General features: G+C 37.5%; 1 protein-coding gene across 1 annotated transcript in view; it reads left to right on the top strand.

Moving 5' to 3' along the window:
* Nucleotides 1-2,039: 2,039 nt before the first annotated feature.
* Nucleotides 2,040-24,116, top strand: part of LOC101352376 (sodium/hydrogen exchanger 9B2-like) — a 29,309-nt gene continuing 7,232 nt past the window's right edge. Inside the window, exons 1-7 of the mRNA XM_023734708.1 lie at nt 2,040-2,475; nt 5,566-5,736; nt 10,255-10,397; nt 11,303-11,430; nt 13,254-13,426; nt 16,518-16,624; nt 18,999-19,215. Coding sequence (XP_023590476.1) covers nt 2,307-2,475; nt 5,566-5,736; nt 10,255-10,397; nt 11,303-11,430; nt 13,254-13,426; nt 16,518-16,624; nt 18,999-19,215 — 1,108 coding nt within the window. The 5' untranslated portion in view covers nt 2,040-2,306. The remainder of the gene's footprint in view (nt 2,476-5,565; nt 5,737-10,254; nt 10,398-11,302; nt 11,431-13,253; nt 13,427-16,517; nt 16,625-18,998; nt 19,216-24,116) is intronic.

Raw genomic sequence — 24,116 nt, 5'->3', positions numbered from 1 at the left:
TTTTTTTTTTTTTTTTCTGATGGCAACGGGTTTGGTCGGGTTTATTGCTTGGAATGTTTTGAAGTTATAATTCCGAATATGGGGCGGGAAAGAAAGAAGAGCCAGGAGCAGGCCATGTCCTTTGGAACCAGGGTTGCTGCACTGAGAGCCTCCTCGATCCAGGGGAAGGTTGATGCTAAGACACACGGAGATCTCTGTGGAACACTGGGCCCACAGATATTGAAAGGAAACAAAGAACTTTCCCCCAGAACCAAAAGAAAGAAAGCCTTCCCCTAGAGCTGGTGCCCTGAATTTGGACTTCTAGCCTCCTTAACTGTGAGAGAATAAAGTTCTGTGTGTTAAAGCCAAGAAAGAAAGAAAGTTACATCACTCTTTTAAGTGTCCAAACCAAAAAACAAAAAGAAAAACCGTTGCTGTCGAGTCTATTCTGACTCATAGTGACACCATAGAACAAAGTAGAACTGCCCCATATGGTTTCCAAGGAGCGCCTGGTGGATTTGAACTGCTGACCTTTTGGTGAGCTGACATAGCTCTCAACCACTATGCCACTAGGATTTCCAAAAGTCCAGTGGAATCTAAATACCATAGTAATTGGATATCCTCCATTATCTGTTTGAGCTCTGGTGGTGCAGTGGTTAAATCGCTCAGCTGCTAACCGAAAGGTCAGCTGCTTGAACCCACCAGCCACTCCACGGGAAAAAGATTTAGCAGTCTGCTTCCGTAAAGGTTTACAGCCTTGGGAACCCTGTGGGACAGTTTTACTCCGTCCTATAGGGTCGCTTTGAGTCGGAATCCACTCGATCCATTTAAAAAATAGGGGAACAAATTCTTCTTTAACAGTTGGGAATTTTACATGTTCCTTTTCCTCCATGAACTTGTATTTCCATTCCACTCCTGTCAGAAATTTTACCCTCTCTTTATGTTTGGAAATCTTGTGTTGATTACTCTGTCAGTAAAATGTTTATAGTAAAAATTTATCTTTGTTCATAAAAAATATATAGGGTAGGGAAGAAATCATACAAAAATTTGATTAGTCAGCAAGGACTTGTTCAAGAGAGGTGAAAAGACAGACAAGAATGAGGATAATATATTGGAATCACAGAAACAATTAGCAATTGGAAGTTAAAATAGTCTGATTTAAAATATTTTAGCTGTTCAGAGTTCTAAGGGAAAAATACGTACAAATTATTCATTTAGTTAGAAAGATTTTCAAATTGCTAATTTTTACTGTTTTTCTTTCAAGATAGCTCTTGTTCCTCTTCCCTCTGCCATCTTTTTTTTAATTATAAATTATGACGGACGAAGATAAAACAATTGAACGTGCAGATTCCAAACCTTCCACAGAGGTGAGTCACACAGCCCTCTGCACATTAAGAAACACAGATACATCTCATTAAGTGTAGAACATCCCAGCCATTTCTTTAAGGAACGGATTGTCTTCAGTCTATTATTGAATTGTGTTTTCTTCATTCCTTACCACTCCACTAGCAATTCCCCCATTCTTAATCCCCAGGCTCATACAGGCCAGATCAGGTATGACTAGCAGTTTCCCAGCTAAAGCCATTAGCAACCGGCCCTTACATGAGACTGGAAAAATGAGAGCCTGTGAAAATCTTTTGTGTTCCCAAACTAAACCCTAGAATGATTTTGGGTTCTTCCCTTTCTCTTCTATTTCTTAAATTCAAGTAGATGAATGAATGTGAATTGATTTTTTTTTTTTTTTAACCACAGATAGTTATCTTTTCCTGAACAACTTTGGTATATTTGCTGTCTGTTGCCCTGTATCTTATCTTAAATATACTGATTGTTAAAACCCAACCCCCAACAAAACCAGAAAAACCCACTGCCATGGGGTTGATTCCGACTCTTAGCGACCCTATAGGACAGAGTAAAGCTGCCCCGTAGGGTTTCCCAGTCTGTAATCCTTAGGGAAGCAGACTGCCACATCTGTCTCCCACGAAGCAGCTGGTGGGTTTAAACTGCTGACCTTTTGGTTGGCAGCCCAGTGCCTTAACCCCTGCCCCACCAGGGCTCCTATTTTAATCCCAGCATAATGAAATTTGATGTGAGTCAAGCATTTATACCACAAATAGTGACTCAATGCTAAATATAACTTAGTTCTTGTTCTAAGCATCAGCCGATTAGCTAGTAATAAAGCTGTGCATTTTCCTATAAAGGGTTAGCCTTCATTGTAGTAATGGAAATATGGTTTGTGATATGATGAGTCAGAACCTATAAAAATGTAGAGCAAATCAATACAATTTTAAGGACATATTTTGCTCCTTTAGAAACGGGAGGAGCCGAGTATGAACCTCGGGAGTGCAGATGGGGGTGAACCAACAGAAGGAAGTAACCTCCTGAGCAGCGGTGAAAAAAGGCCACAAGAAACACCAACTGAATCAAGTCATTTGCAGAGACTGAGACAAACATTTGCTCGCCGTCCATGTGGATCACCGGTTAGCAAAATAACAGATGGTATGTAAACAATCAGGGTGAATTAAGAACATGAGAGTAAAAGATGAAGTTGTTATAATAAGAGATCCCAAAATAATAAAATTTAAAAGAGAAAAAGTAGTTTACTTCTCTCTCACGTGACAAGTACTAGGTGAACAGTTCACACTGCTAGGTGGCTTTGTTCCACGTGGTCATTCAGGGACTCATGCTGTCAAGGCCCCACCATCTTCAACATGGGGCTTCCAAGATCTCTGTAGTTGCCACCATTCCAGCCATTAGCAAGGGAAAAAGAGCAGAAATTACAGTGTTTTCCTTTTCCTCATCTGAGTAAGCATTTCGAAGAATTACTTCAGGGTTCCAATAAGAGAAATGTTTGTGAAATCATTTGTAAACAGACAAGCACTACATAAATGTTGGTTGTTATTACTGTTAAGTAATACAACTAATATTTGAGCAAGCACATCTCAATTTATACTCTAAATGGAACCCTTCATTTTATAAGCAAGGATCTTGGTTTGCAATTCAGCTCAGTGCAATAGAGTTGTCATGACTAAAACATTTCTGGGATTTTTTTTTTTTTGGAATTTATCTCAGCAGTATTTTGAATATTGTTGGGGTTGGAGTTGGTCTTTGGAAGCATCCAAAGGTTATTATGATATCAATTTGATGAATAAAATGGACGTTCAGATTCAGTAATGCCATTTTTTTTTGTTCAAAAAGAAGTATGTATAAGTATGTATGTGTTGAGGGATATATAGTATAGTAAAGAAGAAGAGTTGTAAAGTTTAAAGACAACTTCAAAATTATTTTGAGGAATGACAGCATCATTGGAGTAAATATGTGATCTCCCAAGATAAATATATTGAAGAATGTAATACATTTAATCTAGAAGTTTTGATTACTGAAAAATCAAACTCACTTCCTTATAGTTATACTTGAGTTCTGAAAGACATTTTTATTTATTTATTGTACTGTAGACGAAGGTTTACGGAGCAAATTAATTTAATTTAAACAATTACACGTATTGTTTTGGGATATTGGTTGCAAACCCCACAACATGTCAACACTCTCCCTTCTCGACCTTGGGTTCCCTGTTACCAGCTTTCCTGTCCCCTCCTGCCTTCTAGTCCTTGCCCCTGGGCTGGTGGGCCCATTTAGTCTTGTTTTGTTTTATGGGCCTGTCTAATCTTCGGCTGAAGGGTGAACCTCAGGAGTGACTTCAATACTGAGTTAAAAGGGTGTCCGTGGGCCATACTCTCAGGGTGTCTCCAGTCTCTGTCAGACTAGTGATGAAAGACATTTTTACCATTCTTATCTGGACTATAGGAAAGCCAAGTATGACACGATATATTTTGGGTTCTAGATGTGTTTTCAGTGCAATTAGGTAAGGTTCTAAAAGCATGGGGGAAAAATCTCAAAGTTTATTTGGAACAAAATAAACTAATATATGGGTCCCAAAATATACACTAGCTAATAAGGCAAGAGATAATTTATTACCTTTTCTGTCCTTTTTATTATTTTTTAACCTTTACCATTCAAATTATGCCATGTTTTTACTTAAAACAATTGCAATAAAATAGATATAGATTGACATAAGGAAAAGATGAAAATGAATGATATGATTTGGAGACTCATATTTTTATAAAAATTCTATAATCATTGTCCATAGGGCTGCCTGAAAGATGAGGCTGGGTGTATATAAACACCTCTTCACTTGTCTTCCTGTCCTTCTGTTTCTCAGAATTACAGCACTGCTCCTGTCCTATACTCCTCCCTGGGCCCCTTCAGTATACACTAAGTATGCTTCTTATGAACTAATCTTACATGTGAAAATATGATTTCCCAAAATTATAAGTGAGAAGTTAATTATTAACTGAATTAATAACAGTTTAGAGTAACCTTATAAGTATGCATTTTCTGTGTATTTAGACTTACACAGTGCTTCACACTTTACAAAGAGCTCTTCATGACTTACCTTTAGCAAGCCCTGTGCATGTAGATGGAGCCCTGGTGACACAGTGGTTAAGAGGTACAGCTGCTAAACGAAAGGTCGGCAGTTCAAATCTGCCAGCCGTGCCTTGGAAACCCTAAGGGGCAGTTCTACTCTGTCCTATAGGGTTGTTAAGAGTTGCAATCAACTTGACAGCAACTGTGGGGTTTTTTTTGGTATGCGTGTATATAAATATGTAATGTATGGAAAATTAATTCATAGGTAAAAGTAGAGGAACAAATCCTTTTTGCCTCTGGGATGTGAGCTATAATTTTTTTTCCTTCTACTTTTCTACTTTTTTTAAAGTTTTGATTTTTTTTTATAATATCAGAAATGTTTTCATAAATTTTGTTTTCTGATAACAACATAATCCTCTATTATTTTCTATATTTGATGTGCTGCCCAAGATATCTTTTATATTATTAAAATGTGTAATACAAACATATATATATATATAAATCTTAGAGTTAGTGAACAGCATTATTAAGACCATTTTGGCTGAAGAGCACTAAACTAGACATGGGAAGAAAACAAGAAAAATTGAAGCCAGTTCATGCATTTAAAGAACGTACAGTCTAATTGGAATGTCAAAATATATAGTTGAGAATAACAGGAAATATAGGTGTTATTCTAAGACTTGAAAGTAAACATCTAAATTCAGCAAATTAAAATTCATTATAGTCAATCATGTATACGAGACTAATGGGCACACCAGCCCAAAAGCAAAGGTGAGAAGGCAGGAAGGGGCAGGAAAACTGGGTGAATGGAAACAGGTAACCTGGGGTTGAGAAGGGGACATATCCTGGGGTTGGCAGCCAATGTCACAAAACAATTTGTGTACTAACTGTTTAATGAGAAACTAATTTGTTCTGTAAACTTTCGTCTAAAAAAAGAATAAAATGCAATATAATAAGATTCATATCATGAGATTGAAAGAATTATTTCTTGAAAGAAAGAAGAATGTTTTAATATACCGTTTTCTAAATGTTAGTAGTTTCTTTAGCTACTAATGTGTTCATTACTTACTACTCAATATTTATTTCAAAAAAAATTTGTAAATGATATCGAATGCTGCAAATGACAATTTATTGATAGAAACTAGTTTCCCTGGTTTATTTCAGTTGCCACGGATTTTCTTCTGTGGGCTATGGTTTGGTCAGTTACCATCGGTACATTTCTTCCTGGAGTAAACCCGTCTGGAATCATAATCCTATTGTTTTTTGCCTTTCTTGGAGATACACTGTTCTGGCTCATTAAGTTGCCTATATTGCCGCCACTGCCTGATTTTCTTGGTAAGTGCTAACCACTTGCTGTTTTCTTCAGAGTATATCGTATTTTTTAAATAGTAGTTTGGAAAGTTTTGGGGGAATAAAAGTGAATTTGGTGGGATAGAGCCAATTTGTACCAGCTTGCAAAAAACAATTTTAAATTCTGAGGAATTTTGTGAGCCAGTTGTTAAACATGTCTATTTTAAAATATTAGATTATATAAGCTTAAAATTAAATAATTTATATTAAAGAGCAGTAAAAACTCAAAATTCATCACTTCCTAATGATTTTACTACATTTTCCCCTTATCTGTGCTCTTAAGGTTTTTTGTGTCGATTGTATCTTTATGGTGGAAATAGTATATGATGGTGTGCTGTTCTGCAGCTTCCCAGCTCCACATTCAGTGACTCCATGTTGATAGCTTACAATCGGCCATGTTGGACCACAGAGTCAGAAAATTCTGCAAATTAGGGATTGATACATTGTTTTGTTGATTGTTTTGTCAATTGCCTAGACTTAAAATTTTATGGAGAAAAAGTCAATAATTCAGACTAAACTTAAAAGTATGTCTTATCTGTAGCCTTTGCCTTGTGAATAGCATGAAAAAAAATTGTGGATATTTTCTTCTAGGATTCAAAAACTAATTTCTGATTTGTCAAAGAAGTCACCCACATCACTGACAAATGAGTGAAGTTCTGACACATATCTTGTTTCATTTTTATCTTATGCAGTCACATAACCAAAAATACCACCTAACATGCATGGTGAAACTACACTTGTTCATCAATGATGAGTGGTTTCTTTGCTGAACCAGATAGTAATCAAGCATTATTTGTAATGATTTTGTGAAGTCATGGTTAAACTGCAAACATAGTTGGTTATGAATCCAGTTCAGCAAAAATCAGTGAGAACATCCTGTGAGAATCGATCAGCTATATGGAATTTACAGTGAAGAGTATTGTATATTTGTGAATTGTGTGCTGCACAATGTATCTTTTATATTATTAAAATGTATAATAAGTCATATCTTGTATATTGTTAAAATGTATAGTAAACTTATATACAATATAAAGGTGCATACATTTTTGAAAAGCTGGTTGTTAAGCATTTAATAGCACACCGCTGGGTATATTTAAAATATAATATCATCGTCTTAAAAATTAGACAAAAATCTTATTCCAGAAGCAGTGAGAATGCCTACCCAGGACATGCATGCAAATTATTCTTAAGACTAGCTATTATGCCTTTAATATTTCTTTTTAAAATTCCATTAATTACAAAATTTCAATTTTCCACTTTCAATTTACCGCAAAAGGTATTTTTGTGTTTGTTTCTAACAGATTTACTAATCACAGAGTTTTATTCAAAAACCACTTACCATTGACACATACATATATATTGGCACACATTCCCCAAACTAAAAGTTTTGTTTTGTTTTTGTTAGCTTATAATAGGAAAATCAGGGTTGTTAACTTAGGCCAAAACTATTTGCTTTTGAATTTATGGTCAGCAAGTTGAAGCTAAACATAAAAGAGGGGTAAAATTATTTACATCTTATTATGAACTATTTCTCAATATATTTTTAAATTTTCTGTAAACTGAAGTTATTTCCCCTAACGTATTTTACTTCTCATAGGCACTATTTGTTCCCTAAAGTTGTTAATAAGGAGCCCTGGTGGCACAATGGTTAAGTGCTTGACTGCTAACTGAAAGGTGGGATATTTGAACCCACCAGCAGCTCCACAGGAAAAAAGACCTGGCGATTTTCTCCCGTAAAGTTTACAGCCTAGGACACCCTATAGGGCAGTTCTACTCTGTCCCATGGGGCAGGTCTACTGTGCCCTATAGGGTTACTATGAGTCTGAATCAACCGGACAGCACACGGCAACAACGGTGTTCATTGAATTGTTGTTAAAATGAGCTGTTTCCAGTTATGCCGGTGTAGTATAGATCAGGGGTTGGCAAGCCACCTGTTTTTGGTCAATAAAGTTTTATTGTAACACATTCAGTCTCATTTGTTTACAAACTACATATGGCTGCTTTTGCGCTTAACAACAGAGTTTTGAGCTTGTCACAGAGACTGTATGGCCTACAAAGCCTTAAAATATATATTATCAGGCCCTTTCCAGTAAATGTTTGCTGACCCCTGCATCTGTATCAGTGCTTCTCAAACTTTATTGTACATAGGAATGACCTTGAGATTGTGTTAAAATGAGATTCTAATTAAATAGGTCTGAGATGGGGCCTGAGATTCTGCATTTCTAATGAGCTCCAACACCACGCTCTAAGTAGAAAGATCATTAGCTCTCAAGCCTGGCTGCACATGGAAATCATCTGGAGAATTTTTTAAAATGCTAATGCCTGGGTCCCCCCTCCCCCCGCCCAGAGATTCTGAATTAATTGGTATGGAGGACAGCCCAGGCATTAGAATTTTTAAAAGCCCCCAGATGATTCTAATCATATGCAGCTGAAGCTGAAGACCAGTGTTCTAGACTCTATGAAAATGTTCTTTACTTCTCAACTTCTTTTCACCAATCCAAGTCTATTATTGCAACAAGCAAAATATACCACACTGCAAAGAGAGAAAGCTTTGCAGTGATCACATGAAGTCTCCCGAGATAACTGAAAATATTCTGAAAAGTATGTACGTGATATATTTTATATCTCTTTTTATAGTATTATACCTGTGATAGAGAAATTTTCCTTTTTTTTATGATTTTAGGACCAGTGTCCAAAGCCAAAGCATTATCTGAATCCATAAAGAAGACGTATTAAAATACAGAATACATGTGATGATTACCTGTTCTGTATTTTTAAGAGTTTATTGAAATAATTACCAGGGACAAGTGATGACAAAGCATTTTTGTTTGCTTGTTTCTGAAAAGAATGTGAAAACAATTTCCCTGAGACACTTTTCCCTTGCCAGTGGCCTGGTTTTGATTTGGCAGATGTCGCTTTCTTGCCTCTCAGCCCATGGGGACCTTGCCCTTCGTTGAACACCTTCCCTGATACAAGAGTATTATTTTCTCTAAAAATTTGTGTTCTGGAAATTTTTTTAAGTAGGCAGAAATTATCAATATATGGGCATCCTTATTTCATCTACTCCCAAATTATTTTAAAGCAAATCATTACTGAAAAAAAGTGGTCTTGTCCTGTAACGTTTCACAGAGTCTAAATTTTGCTGATTATATCCCAGCGGTGGTATTTAGCATGCTCCTCTGTCCCTTTTATATAAATTCATTGTTAGATGTAGAGGCTTGATCAGAAGGTTTGTTTCCGTATGGTCCACAAAGCCTAAGATAGATAGATATATAGATATAGATATATTGCTTTCGTTTTTTGCAAGACTACTTCGTAGGTGATTCATGGGTATGTAATGTCTGGTCATCTCTTTTTCTCTCGTATTATTAGCCATTGATGATTAACATCTTCATTCACTACTTCCTTAGGCATTGCAACTATGGTGCAATGGGTTTCTTTTATGTGGCCTTTCTGGCCCTGAGTTTACAGTTCTTCCAGAATGATTGGTCGGGCTCCAGCCTGCCAAGTGATTGATCTGTTTGCTATCCATCTTACAGCTTGCAAAGACTGGTTGGTTTGCTATCTGCATAAGTGACTTCCAGGGATTGGTTGATTTCTATCCACCTAAGTGGCTTGCAATCCACCCAATAGAATTGGTCAGTTTACCATCCTGCTGGGAAAATCATGCCTTGAAATTGACTAAGAGTTTTCCTATGTACGTGGTCGATCTCACAGATCTATAAGAGCCTGGTGAGGAGCGTGTCCTTTGGACCCAGGGTCCCTGCACTGAGGACCTCCTAGACTGAAATGAAAGAGCTGTAACAATGGTCAAGGGCTGTAATACTGAGCTACTGACACTGAAGACCAAGAGAAATGGCGACAAGGACAGCAGAGCCGGGAAGCAGAGAAATGGCGACACGGGTGTGATCAGCAGGAACCGCGCAACCAGCAGACACAGTGTCTAAAATACTGAGAGCATTTGGTAAATGTTGAACGGATGAACGAAAGGGCAGGGTTGTCCATCCCATCATAACTCACCAAAGCCTTTGCTTAGAAGCAAAGTAGTTTAGGCATTTTTAAATTATCTGATGTGAAGGTAAAATGGAACCCATGTAAGTATTTGTTGGTGTTTCAGGTAACCTAACATAGCACATAATTTCAGGAACTGTTTGCTGTTTGTACCCAAAGGGATGACTGAATTCGAGGTTGCAATAAAACTTTTTGTATTTAGAATTTGATCACAGTCTTTCCAAATGCTGCATCCTGTTTTTCACTTCAGGTATTTTGAGGGATATTAACTATCATAATCTATCTTTTTAATCTGCATATTAAAATCTTTGCAGCTCTAATTTATTATACTACTTTAATTTCTTAAATTAAAAACTTAATTTTATCCAAGGACTAAGCCTAAAGGAAGTGGTTCCTAGGATTATATAGTTGTCTCCTTCACATCTGATGTGCTGACAGATGTTTTCTGTATTTGGAAGCTAACAAAAGAGTTGTTTGACTTCTCCATTAAAGGTGCAATGCTTGCTGGGTTTCTCATCAGAAACATCCCAGTCATCAGTGATAACGTGCAGATCGAGCATGAGTGGTCTTCCTCTGTGAGAAGTATATACCTGTCTATCACTTTGCTTTATGTCGGCCTTCAACTGGATTCAGAGGTATGAAGTGGGGATTTCTAATTACTGAGTAGGAATTTTGCTCCTCCAGTGCTGCAATATTTAGAATCACTGAGCTTTACAAAGAGGATGTGGACACTTTGCGTGACAATCTCAAGGAGGGAATAGCATTTATTTCATACGGGACTATTGTGCGGGTAGTACCTTATGCTTCACAAGACCTCAGAAACTGTTCCTATGCTTTCTTGGAGAAAGGTGAAGTGGGGACAGCACCAAGAATAAAGGTTCCCCTTTTCTCTGACAGAGATGCAGGCCACAGTTATAAACTATGATCAGTGAGGGAGAAGACTTGTTATTTTTGGTGTGCAAAGCCCTGTATACATGCTTAGGGCTAACTGTACCGGCTCAGGAAACTTTCTAGTGTATAAAATGAGGCTTGTGTTTTTGTTTTGTCTTGTTTTCCATGTATGTTTTTGAATGCAGGAGTAAATGTTCCTGGGGGGCGTCATGAACCAAGCGAGGCTTTTTGCCCTAGTCTCACCCTGAGGCCACAGATGATAAATAAAGCTAGTACTGAGAGGGTTAAGTCGGCTAGTGTGGGGATTTTGAGCACAGACTCTGTAAGCTGCTTGCCTGAGTTCAAAACCTGGCTCCACCACTCACCAGTTTCATGATCTTGAGCAAATTAACTTGTGCCTCTTTACAAGAGGACACGTGAAAGATGGGGATAACAGTACTACCTACCTATCTCATAGTGTGGCTATGAGGTCTAAATAAATTAACTCTGAAACACTTAGAACACTGAAGTGTTTGCTAAATAAAGCCCATTACCTAGAAGGTTTGTGTCTGAATGCTGAAGGAAAAGTTTAAGGTCATCTCATACTCAAGTCCGTCTTCTCTGCATGCCTTTAGAGAATTATCTTAGTGTGTCTATTTTTATATTTCAGGCCCTGAAGAAGTTGAAGGGTGTTTGCGTGAGACTAGCCATGGGTCCTTGTCTTGCGGAGGCATGCGCATCTGCTCTTCTTGCTCACTTCCTAATGGGTTTACCATGGCGATGGGGATTTATACTGGGGTAATGGTTTTTCTTTGTCCGTATGAAAACATGCACAGATTTTAGGCATTTCTATAATTCTGTACCAGAGAATGCATATTAGCATTTACTTAAGGACATCAGAAAATGTGACATAGACATTCCAGCATAATCTAAATACCCTAACTTTAAAATATAGTATATGTTTCTGTAGGTGCTAACTTTTACAGTGATCGTAATAATTTAAATTAATTGAAGAAGTAATGGCCTTTTAACTACCCCTGGTTCCATTCTGGTGACAGAGATGCAGGATCCCACCTTAAGTCTGTACAAAGGAAAATAAACACATTAACAGTCATTAACCCCCAGGACTGTTTTCCTCCTTCTTGTCACCAGACTGTTGTGATTTGTGGTTTTGCTGTCTCTTCCTCCTGTTGTCAGTCCTTGCTTCTCATGATTAAGAACCATGAGAAGTAAATAAATAACCAAGCACTTAGTGTTTGGTTCTAAAAAGTAGGTAAGAAGAGTCCCTCGGTGGTGCAGGTGGTTAAGCTTAGCTAGTAAGTGAAACGTTAGAGGTTCCAGTCCACCCAGAAGTACCTCAGAAGAAAGGCCTGGCACTCTATTTCCCAAAAATCAGGCACTGAAAACCCTGTGAAGCACAGTTCTACTCTAACAAGGATGAGGTTGCCATGAGGTGGAGTTGACTCTACGGCAACTGGTTTGGGTTAAGTAGGTTAAAAGTAAGAAATTCTTACTTGTTATGGTTTAGATTTTAGAGCTATACTGCCTGGGTTCAGATCCCAGCTCTGCAGCTTTCTAGCATGTGACTTTTGGCAAATTACTTAATCTCTCTGGACCTCAATCCTTATTTGTAAAATGATGATTATGATTGAATCCACCTCATAGGGTTGTTACGAGAGTTAAATTAGTTAATACATGTAAAGTGCTTAAAACAGTGTTTGGCACGTAAAGTGCTCCTTGCTGTTCCTGCTCCTCTTGTTATTATCACCACGGTCTCTGTCATCACGACCTTCTCCTCCTGGTCTGTCCTCTTACTTTACACACCGAGTCCTGATAGTGTCACTGGCTTCCAGCCTAAAATACACGTGGCAGTGTTTTTCAACCCCCGTAACATGAATGTTTTGTTTAAGAAAAAGGCAGATTTCTGGGGCTTAACCCCATTAGGTCTTCTATTTACTGGTTGCTGTGGAATCATTTCCGACTCATGGCGACCCCATGTGTGTCACAGTAGAACTGTGCTCCATAGGGTTTTCAGTGGCTGATTTTTCAGAAGTAGATCACCAGGCCTTTCTTTTGAGGTGCCTCTGGGTGGACTTGAACCTCCAGCTTTCAGTTGGCAGCTAAGCACATTGATCATTTGCACCACCCAGGGGCAGATCTTCTATAGCACTCACACAATAAATAAATAATATACATAGCCCCGGTGGCACAGTGGTGAAGAGCTGTTAACCCAAATGTCGGCTGTTGGAATCTAACAGCTGCTCCTTGGAAACCCTATGGGGAGGTTCTTTTCTGCCCTGTAAGGTCACTATGAGTCAGAATCAACTCGACGGCAACAAGTTTGGTTTGATTTGCTAAATATCTATCTATATATCTATAAATTTTTTTTAAGGCAACCTAAGCATTTCCATTGCAGGTTGTCTGTGGCCACACTCTGAAAAACAGTGTCCTGTGGAATTTATGTGTGTGTGTTTCTGGTTTGGCACTTCTATGCCGTTTGAAAGACTGTAGGTAAAAGTCTACAAAGTCTAGCCTCCAAAAGAGTAGAGGTTATTATAATTTTTTTAAAAAAGAAAGATATTAAGATACTATCATAACTCATTAAAGTGCTGCCTGCTCAGTTTTGTTTTAGGTCCTGCATCTCTAAGCATTGTGGCGCCTTCAATGCTCCTTTTGGTGGAAGACGGCTATGATGTTAAAGGTGTCCCGACCTTCCTCCTGGATGCTTACAGCTTCAATACCATTCTAGCCATCACTGGCTTTAACATGTGCTTGGGCATAACATTTCCCACAGGTAAACGAGTCAGTTCACATCATACTGTTCTCTTGCACTCTAGAGACATAGATTAAAATGTTATGTTAAGCATGGTGTATTTGCTTGGTAATTGATTAAGGCAAAATAAAAGAGAAAACAACTCCAGGAGTTCTTTACGGGGGTGGGGGGGGGGCAGTACATACCTTTACTCCCTTCCTGTGTCTAGATATAGGCTGTTCAAGAGTCTGCAGTAAACACAGTAAAAGGGATACAAAGTTGTAAAGTTTAAAGAAGGATGAGAACAGCTTCTGCTTGGAGTGATCTGGCAAAATTTAATCTTGGAGATTCACACGAAGGATGAGTAGATTTTTTTCCATGAGCACAAGTGACAGAGCTGTCCAAGCAGAAGGAACAGAATGCTTCTAAAAGAGGAATAGTTACTGTCCCCTCATCTTTAGCATTTTGTGGGTAGCCACAGCAATGGTTTTAATGGGTTGCATTGATCCTTGTAAACAAGAAATCATTTGTGTCTGATACAGACGTATCTTGTTTTATGTAATAATAAAAGAGGAATTTAAGACATTTCTTCACACACTATTATTTGATCCCTTTTTACCTTTAAAGGCGTCCTGGTGGCACAGTGGTTAAGCACTCAGCTGCTAACCTAAAGGTCAGCAGTTCGAACCGACCAGCTGCTCTGTGGGAGAAAGATGTGGCATCTGCTTCCATAAAGATTACAGTCTTGGAAACCCTATGGGGCAGTTCTACTCTGTCCTGAAGGATTGCGATGAGTTGTAATCGACTCAGTGGCGGTGGGTTTGGTTTTGGGTTTTTATTATCCTTTGGCATTTCTTAATCTTATCTTCTAAGATTGAGAGAGAAGATTTTCAACCTTGTATTATTGACAAAATGTAATCGTAGCCTCAATTTCGCTTCAGATTATCATGTGGGAAACATACCTTCTTGGAAAGTCATGCATTTTCAGTTTCTCCAAGCCCTGTAGTTATCTTCCCATTTTATGATTTATGCCAGTTAGCAGAGCATCACCTCTTCGCATTGCCCCAGAGTCTGCCTTCCAGCCAAGTCCTGCCTTACAGTGTCTGCTGTGTATTACTGGCAAATTAATCTTCTAAAAACATTGTTTAATAATTTTACCTCCTGTTATCTCCTCAAGAACCAATGAGGATTCCCTTTTACCTATTAGGTCAATTCTACACTCTTATCCTTATTTTAATTCTACTGTACTTTTCCAAGCTTATTTTCTCGCTGTTTTCCTGGTACACACCTTTAATACAGTCGTTCTCAACCTTGGCTGCACATTAGAATTACTTGAGGAGTTTTAAAAAATACCCATATATGGGCCCTAAATTAACCAACCAACCAGTTACTGTCGAGTTGATTCCAACTCTTGGCACCCCTTGCAGAGTACAATACATGGTGCTCCATAGGGTGTTCAATGGCTGATTTTTTGGAAGTAGATCACCACGTCTTTCTTCTGAGGCACCTCTGGGTGTACTTGACCCTCCAGCTTTTTTTGTTCACAGCTGAGTGTGTTAACATTTGTACCACGCAGGGAATTCCGTAGACCAATTCAATCAGAAACTTTGAGAATGGAAACCAGTGCAGTCAGGATCAAGAACTATTGCTTTAGAGCAATAGTGTTTGTATTAAAATCACAGGCGGGGGGGAGGGGAGAGGAGGGAATGGGAAGGGTCAGGGCTGGGGTTTTTATAATCCAGAGTTGTGGGGGGTGTAGGGGTGGAGGTGGGAAGAGAAAGTGTGGATAGTTTGAAGAACCTTCATAACTGACTCTGATAAGATCCCTTTCTTCCCCCTCCCACTCCCTGCCAGTGTGGTCCATAGACCTTCTGGATCAGGATGACCTAGATGCCTCTTTAAAATGTGGCTTTCAGGCCCTGCCAGACTTATTGAATTGGAATTTCCAGGGATGAGACCCAAGTCTTTTTTTCCCCCCGAATAACTTTAATATACCAGAGACTGAAAAGAATTAGCTACTTTCTACACACTCACAGTAAATTATTTACTGTAATACCTTGAGTGTTGTGCTAATATCACAGAGAGATGCGTTTGACAGTTACACCGTTACCGGGCAGACAATTGTCCTAGCTAGATAAAAATACTGCAGAGGTCGTTTTAAAATAAATAAATAAATACATAAATGAGACAATTGCTGCAAGAAATAACTAGTTACTGAGTACATTTTTCCTTAGAACAGTGTGTGAAGAAGGGCTTTATGTGTTGAATAATTTTAATGTAATTTTCTGCATAATGTTCTAGCAAAGATTTTTCTATTACTTACCTCTTTCAAAGAAGTTAATCAAAAAATAAAAACTTTTCTAAAAGCAATCTGGTGGTGCAGTGGTTAAGAACTCGGCTGCTAACCAAAAGGTTGGCAGTTCAAATCCACCAGCCGCTCCTTGGAAACTCTATGGGGTAGTTCTGCTCTGTGCTGTCAGGTCTCTATAAGTTGGAATCGACTCAGCGGCAGTGGGTTTGGTTTTTAAGAGCAATCTCAAAAATCATTTGTTTTCAGATGTACTTTTAGAGTAAACGTTTGAGAAGGAATAAGTCCCTTGTACTGTTTATAGTAAGAAAAGGTTTTTGATTTTTATGTCCAAATTCTTATGTTACTGTATTCTTATACATCTCAGAGATACTAAAATCAATGCACATCTATTCTTAAAAATCAGACTCTTAAATGATAACTTGAAGGCTTACCTATATCTGTGTAAGTCACTCAGCCTATGCATATAATGAGGTAGAACAAATTAGCACTGAATTATGAATTTTATCTTTCACATTTTCTTAGGCCCTTTAAAATTTATTGACATAAACGCATGTAAAACTGCCCAAATCATGTCATAGCCTGTTTCATAATTTGTCTCCAATTACATGCATACCTTTCTTATACCATTAAAAAAAAAAAACCCCAATTATAAGATAGGCTCTTTTTAGTAAACACTTTAAGTCACAATATTTAAGAATGCAGAGGGTCTGTAAACTTCCTCGTATGTAATTAGATGCTTTATTCCAATGATTGTAGAGGTGAAGTTTGTGTATTTAAGGATTAAGCATTCTGTCTGAGCATTTCTCTTTGTGTCTTCTTCAGGCTCCACAATTTTTAATGTCCTTAGGGGAATTTTGGAGGTCGTAACCGGTGTAGCAACTGGATCTCTTCTTGGAGCTTTTATTCATTACTTTCCAAGCAGTGACCAGGTGAGAGAAATAACCTGTGGGAAAGTCATGCTCTAAAATGCCATTAAAAACGCTCTGAAACACTTCCATCAAAGCTAAGTGTGAAGGACGTGGTTTAGAAAATTGCCCCTCAGTGTAAAGTTGCTTACTGCTGTATCAGTGCCATCCACGAGCTTTATGAAGGGGACTAAATGCGTAAGATATTTAATGCAGTCCAAACACTTTTTTCTCTAATTTATATTCTATACACTTTAAATTTCACAATAAAACAAATATCATCAATTAAAAAAAATAAGATATGCAAGATTTTTTATTATATTTAACTAAATCATGATGTATAATGGCTTTTTTTTTTTTTCAGTCCTTTTTGTTAGTATCAAAATACTTTAGCTTCTAATACTATCAGACAGATAGGCTTTAACATCTCTGTGTAATGCAGTCCAATATTTCCTGTGAAGAAGATCAAAGTTCTTCACTGCACACAATGCTTTCTCAGTGAGACAGAAGGTTTTGATTGTTTCCTTTTCTCCTCCTAATTCTCTTAGGATAGATAAACATTTAGAAATTTTTAAGAATTGGTATTTTCAGATTTCAGTGCACTTTGAATGGAGTTCATCAAAATTAAAGTAGAATTTTAATTAAGAAAATTAATATTTCTATTATCAGAATGCATGTTGATTTGAATTTTTCTTGTACTGTTACTCCAAAAAACTCTGAAATTGTCTACAGAAGATGCTATAAATGCACAAAAGAAACATATGAGATTGTTCTAATTATGCAACAAAATAAAGAATACATTTGTTTAATATTTTTATTATTTATAAAAAATAATAGCTTACTTTTTTGCCTACTGTGTATAAAATGCTGTGGTAAGTACTTTAAAGTCATCATCTACTGCCACGCTGTCCAACATTGTAGCCACTAGCCACAGGTAGCCATTTAAATTAGTAAAATTAAAAATTCAGTTCCTCCTCATAAGTTCTAACCAGTCTCTCTAATAATTACCACACAATTTAAATTAATTGTTCAAGGTTTGCTAATTGGTCTACCATCAAGACTTACTCTTGTTGAAAACAAAGAAACTAAGGTAACCTCATAGGAGGTATTCAGTCCTGAAAGTCATGTTCACACTAGCTGATCAGCTAATTGCTCAACATTAAGGAGACTAAAATATGTAGATTGAGGCGAATTCTAAATTATTCTAATTTTTTCTTAATATTAAGTGTACATACAATTGTAAAAATACTTGTAGACCTTTTTCCAATAGATTTTTAAAAATCAAAAAAGAAAACAGAATCAGTTCCTCAGTTGCACGTTCAGTGGCCACAGTGACTAGCGGCTCTTGGACTGGGAAGTGCAAATAGAGAATATTTCTGTCATCACTGAAAGTTATCTGGGCAGCGCTGACCTAGTGCAATTGGGATCACCCACGAGGACGGTACTGTGAATATGACCATTTTACTGGTGAAGAAATTGGGGGGATAAGTGACTTGAACAAGATCACATAGCTAGAAAGCAGTGGAGCTGGGATTGAACTCAGCTTATCCAGCTCCAGAGCCTGCATTTCTCCAAATCAGATCAAGCACTTTTAAAAACCTGCATCTTAAAGTGATCAAGATGTTTATAAGGCTGAACAGAGGAAAATAAAAAGAGAAAGGTACACAGTTGTCAGACTTAAAAAAAAAGCTACTCTCAATCTACAGCCTCCTGAAACTTCTTGCTAGTCAAGGATTTAGAAACAAAAACCAAGGGAGCACCAAATTAAAGAGGAAACAGCCTGAAGATGGTAGAGAGACGGTATCTTCAACCTCCATAGAACCCCTAAGATGTAAATGTTTTTATACCAGTTTCGCGGATGAGGAAACAAAGCTTGGAGAGGTGAAGTAACGCAGCCACGACATACACGCCAATGACGTAAAAGAGCTAGGATTAACCCAGGTCTGTCTGCATCCAAAGCCCGTGTACTTTTTTCTATTACTGTATTCAGCCCTGTGAAATTATGCATTGATAACTGTTGTTGTTGTTGGCTGATGTCAAGTCAGTCCCCAATTCATGGCGACCCCATGCACAACAGGACAAATCACTGCCCGTGTTTTCATAGCCTGATTTTTGGAAGTAGATCACCAGGCCTTTCTTCCTAGTCCATCTTGATCTGGAAGAAGTGCTGAAATCTTTTCGGCATCATAGCAATAACGAGAAAGATAATTGGTGTTCCGACATTTGAGTATACACTCACTCTGCCTTTGTTAAAGAAAAGAAGGTAAATGTTAGGTCACGCATTATGTGAGCAGAGGCAGGCATTTTTATTTTCCTATAAATTCGTATTGTAGAAAAATCAATAATTAAAAGTCAGTTATTAGAAATAATTTTGCTAATTAACTTTTTTCTCCTAAAGCGCGTTCATGATTGGAAGAGAATAGTCCTTGTTTTGGGGTTCTCTGTGCTCACTGTTTTCAGCAGCGTGTATTTTGGTTTCCCGGGATCAAGAGGACTGTGCACGTTCGTCATGGCCTTCCTTGCAGGCATAGGATGGACAAGGAACAAGGTGAATTTCATTTTAAGTTCTGTTCACAGCTACTTTCTGATCAGATTACTTTTTCATTCCAAATGCTTTTTTAACACCAAATAACATTTTTATCATAAAAGCTATTTGTATGCATATACAGATGTACAATGCCACACACACATGAATATCCTTTTTTTCCTTACGTATCAATTTATAATTTGATGTCTTTACTTAATATATATCATGGTTATATTTTCATGATGCTTTCCTCTTTTTTTGTCATGGCTGCAGAGTATTGCATTTTATAGCTATGTCGTTGTATGACGTTCCATCGATTCTGACTTATAAATAGTCTGTAGGACCCTATAGGACAGAGTAGAACTGCCCCATAGGGTTTCCAAGGCTGTAATCTTTACGGGGAAGGAGCCCTGGTGGCGCTAGGCTGCTAACTGTAAGGTTGATTGTTCGAACCTGCAAGCCGCTGTGCAGGAGAAAGACCTGGCAATCTGCTTCTGTGAAGATTACAGTCTTGGAAACCCTATGGGGCAGTTCTGTTCTGTCCTATAGACTAGCCGTGAGTGGGAGTGGACTCTTCGGCAACAGCTTTGGTTTTTGGTTTGAATCTTTAAGCGACGAGATTGCTAGGACTTTTCTCCTGAGGAGCCGGGAGTGGCTGGTGGCCACTGACCTTTTGGTTAACAGCCAAGCGCTTAACCATTGCACCACCTATGCTCGTTACTTAACCAGTCTCCTGCTAACAGATAGGTAGGTTGTTTCTAGTTTTCTGCTAAGGCAAACAGTACCTCAATTAAATACCCTTACATATACCGTATTTCATAAGCTATAGGACACTATCATTTCTAAGAAGCACTGTTACTTTATGTGCCACCAAGCAGGAAAAACAATATGCTGCCAGTTAAACTGTAACCCGCCATCCTAATTTCAGGAATGTTACAAGATGTGTATCTCAGAATTCACTAACTGTAGCTTATCTTTCAGTTTATGTGTAGGATAAATTTCTGGAAGTAGAATTACTCTATCAAAGAGTATGCACATTTAAATTTTTGATGGTGTCAATTTGCCCTTTCGAAAGGCTGAACTATTTTGCATTCCCACCAACAGTGTGGGAGAGGATCTCCTGACTATTTTCAGTCTTCAAATCTTTGTTAATCTGATAGGTTAAAAGTGTGTATTCTCATTAATCTGATTTGCATTTCTTTACGAGTGAAGCTAATCATCTTCTCAGATTTAACAACCAGTTTGTTCAAAAGCTTTGCCCGTTTTCAAGAGTTATTTGAGTTTTCCTTATTGATTTTTAAGATCACTAAGATTATTAATTTTCTTAATGTCTATTATGGAAATTAGCTGGTTGTCATTTATTTACTTTAATTTCCAGATATGTTTTTATAGAATTGACCTTGGCAGGATCATGTTATTTTGCTTAATGAAGAGATTACAGATGTAGGTGACTTAAATTAAGGGCAGATAATATGATTTTGGAATAATCTTATAAAACTTGAAGACAACTGTTCAAAATAATTCAACTTAAGATAATGCCTTATGGAAGAATATGTGAAGGTCATAAATCTTGAGATCAGGTATAAAATCATGTTCAGTTAAATGAATGTCTGCGAGGGTCTACTGGAGACAAAATTTCATTGTGGGTAAATAGCATTCAGGTAGAAGGCTTTCACTGTATAAGGATGTTGATTACAAAATTACAACAAGTATGATGTTGAATTATCTCATTTTAGAGGGAGGGATTAGTAGAGGCTGCCTGAAGCATTGTGTTGAGAGGGTACTGAGGCCACAGGAAAGTGGGCTTAGATGGAGTGGGCTTCAGGAGAGAGGGGAGAGCCCCTTTTAGCCCTGCCCCTGGCATTATGAGCACCTAAGCATCCTGCCTTGCCAGGAAGCTAAACTATAAGGCTTACATGATGTGTGTCTCTCTCTCCTCTCTTTTTTTTAAGCAGCACATGTATTAATAAATTCTACTGATTACACTGGGGGCATAGTGGTTAAGAGCTATGGCTGCTAACCAAAATGTTGGCAGTTCGAATCCACCAGGCGCTTCTTGGAAATTCTGTGGGGCAGTTCTACTCTGTCCTATAGGGTCATTGTGAGTCAGAATTGACTCTACAGCAGTGGGTTTTGTTTTTTGGGTTTAACATCCAACAAATGGAATGGAAAAAGTAGACAAACTTCCCAGTATAAATTGGGTACTCATCCCTCATCACGTTTGTAGTTATCAAAACATTTGTCTTTACATGGATTCACTTTATCTGTGGGCTGAGGCAAGGTTAATAGCCTACCTCTGCTAGTCTCAGCTCAAGACCAAGGGGTATGCTGCCTCCTTGGTGCTGTACTTGGCTTCTCTCGGAGGATTCATTGTCTGTCTTCCATCTCAGCCTTGGCTGCTGACTAAGAGACCCTGCTCTTAGAAGCACCCTGACCTACTCCTTTGCCCCAAGACAGAGATTATAGTTCCCACTTAGCAACGGGATGCTACTGCATTTGCATTGTGACCCCATGGCAACTGGTTTTTTTTTTTGTTTTGTTTTTAACAAATCAGAAAGTCTTCAGTAACATGTCCAGGGTCACAAAATTAGAAAGTGGCAGCATTGGGATTTAAACTCAGGTTTATCTGACCCCAAAACAACTTGTACTACCCTATAATACAACTGTAGCATTGTTGTACAGGGCACATTTTTATATTTTGACAACTGTTTGAGTAAAAAATATTAAGTGTATTGAAAAGCATTATAATCCTAAACTTTGCAATTTAAAACCAAACATCTAGCACAGCATGACTAATGTAACCAATTTTAATTTAAAAAATGAAATAAAAAAAATTTATCTCTAAATTCATAAGTGATAAGATTAAAAAAATATAAACAATGAGAAAGAGCCATAACATTTGGAATAGACCATAAAAGAGTAGTTTCAGCAACAGTGGAATCAAAGGGGAGACTCATGCCTCCTGCAAGTGGCCATGGACTATGGGCACAGAACAAAAAAGGAGGAAAAGGGAATCTTTAGTCAGTTTCAATTACATTTTTCTTCAAAAAACTGTAATGTGGGTTGTATAGAAAATATAACCCAGAACATAGGGTCATTTATCTACATTTATCATAACTTTATCTAAATTGCCTGCAGTCCAGCTGATTACCTGGAAAGAATCAATGTAATCCCTCAAACCAGAGAGAAAATCACTATTAAAATATGTTTCATATATACCTCTGGTGATAAAATATATGTATATACACACACACACACACACACACACACATATATATAGATAGGTAGATATACACACACACGTACAAATGTACTATAATTTTTTTTAACCATTCCTATATACCTATATATTTAGGTTATTTCCAGTCTCTTCTTTTAAATTATGCTGAAATCCAATATCTGATTATTTCCTGTTAGGGAACATTCCTAAAGGTGTAATTTTGGTGCCAAATAATATGAACATTCTGAGGTTTTTTGACACATATTACCAAACTACTTTCTAGAGTTGTATCAGTTTACTTTTCCGCCAGCAATATATGAAGTAAATATCTCATCACAAACTCATCAGCTTAGAATAATGCTTATCAAACTTTGACATGCATCAGAATCACCTGGAAGGCTTGTTAAACTAGATTTCTGGGCCCCATCCGCAATTATCTGATTTTGTAGGTCTAAGGTGGGGCCTGAGAATCTGCACTTCTAACATGTTTCAGGTGATGCTGATCCTACTCCTCTGGCGACCACACTTTGTGAGCCACTGGTTTAAAATATTATTGCTTTTAATCTTCAGCCATATTGATAGGTGAGAAATGGTATCCTGTTTTCCTTTATGCTTCTTTAACAGTGAGATTGAATACTTTTTCATATTTTTCACCATTTGAATTTTTCTTTGATAGGTTTTTTGTCCGTTATCTTTTGATTTAACAGATTGACTACTGATTTGTGAGAAATACACACACAATATTAGCCCTTGTGCCTGTTTATTCATTATTAATAGATGAAGACCTTATATTTTCATGTGGTCAGCTCTATCAGTCTCTTACTGTAGGTGTTCCTCTATTTTCTTTCATAAAGATCTCTTTCCCAGTGAAAGTGATCCCTTCCCCAGCAAAATCTGACATATATTATCTCACTTATTCTTCACAGTGACCTTGAAAGGTAGACATTGTCCCATTTTACAAACAAGGACATCAAGACTTAGAGATAGTAAATAGTTTGCCTAAGGTCACAAAGCTAGCAAGTGGAGAGTCAGAATGAGAACCCACCATTTGAGTGCATCAGATTGGTTCCCTAAAGAAGAAAACTAGTCTTTATTGAATCAATTATGTGGCAGGCACTCTCAGTATCTTTTAAATTGATCAAGAAACCAAAGTGTTTGGTAAATACCGATGCTAGATTATTTCATTATATGGAATGAGATTTGAGTTGTTCATAGAATTATGGAATTTTAAAGCAGTAAAGAATTTAGCAATCAGTCTAATCCCTAGAAGTTTTAGATGACGCAACTAAGGGCTAGAGGAATTAAACTTGACAGGTACTTTTAAAAAGAGATACTTTGACCTATCAAAATGTGATAACATACTATGTCGGTAGGGTGTAGAAAAATAAGCACACTTGTACGCAGCTGATAAAAGGCAATTTGGCTGTGCCTATCAAAATGGCACATGCATATGTGCTCTTTGACTCAGTGATTCTAAAGGATTTATGCTGTACATATATTTGTACACATATGAAGTACAAATCATCTATTTGTTGCAGTATTTTTTGTACCAACAAAAGTTGAAAACTTTAACGCTGATGACAGAGTTTCTAATAAATAATTTATGCAGAATCTCTAATTGGAATATGACAGAACTGTAAAAATGAATGAGGAAACCCTTTAAGTAACCAGAGAGAACGACTGTGGAGATTTTTTAAAAACTAAACTCAATGAATACTGTACAAAGTATGCTACTATTTTGTAGACAAGTGAGCAAACAGATGTATTTT

The sequence above is a fragment of the Trichechus manatus genome, unplaced genomic scaffold (genome assembly GCF_000243295.1).
Source record: "Trichechus manatus latirostris isolate Lorelei unplaced genomic scaffold, TriManLat1.0 scaffold00071, whole genome shotgun sequence".
In the NCBI taxonomy this organism is placed as follows: Eukaryota; Metazoa; Chordata; class Mammalia; order Sirenia; family Trichechidae; genus Trichechus; species Trichechus manatus.
Note: the sequence above shows the minus strand (reverse complement) of the source record. Positions and strands in the feature narration are given on the sequence as shown.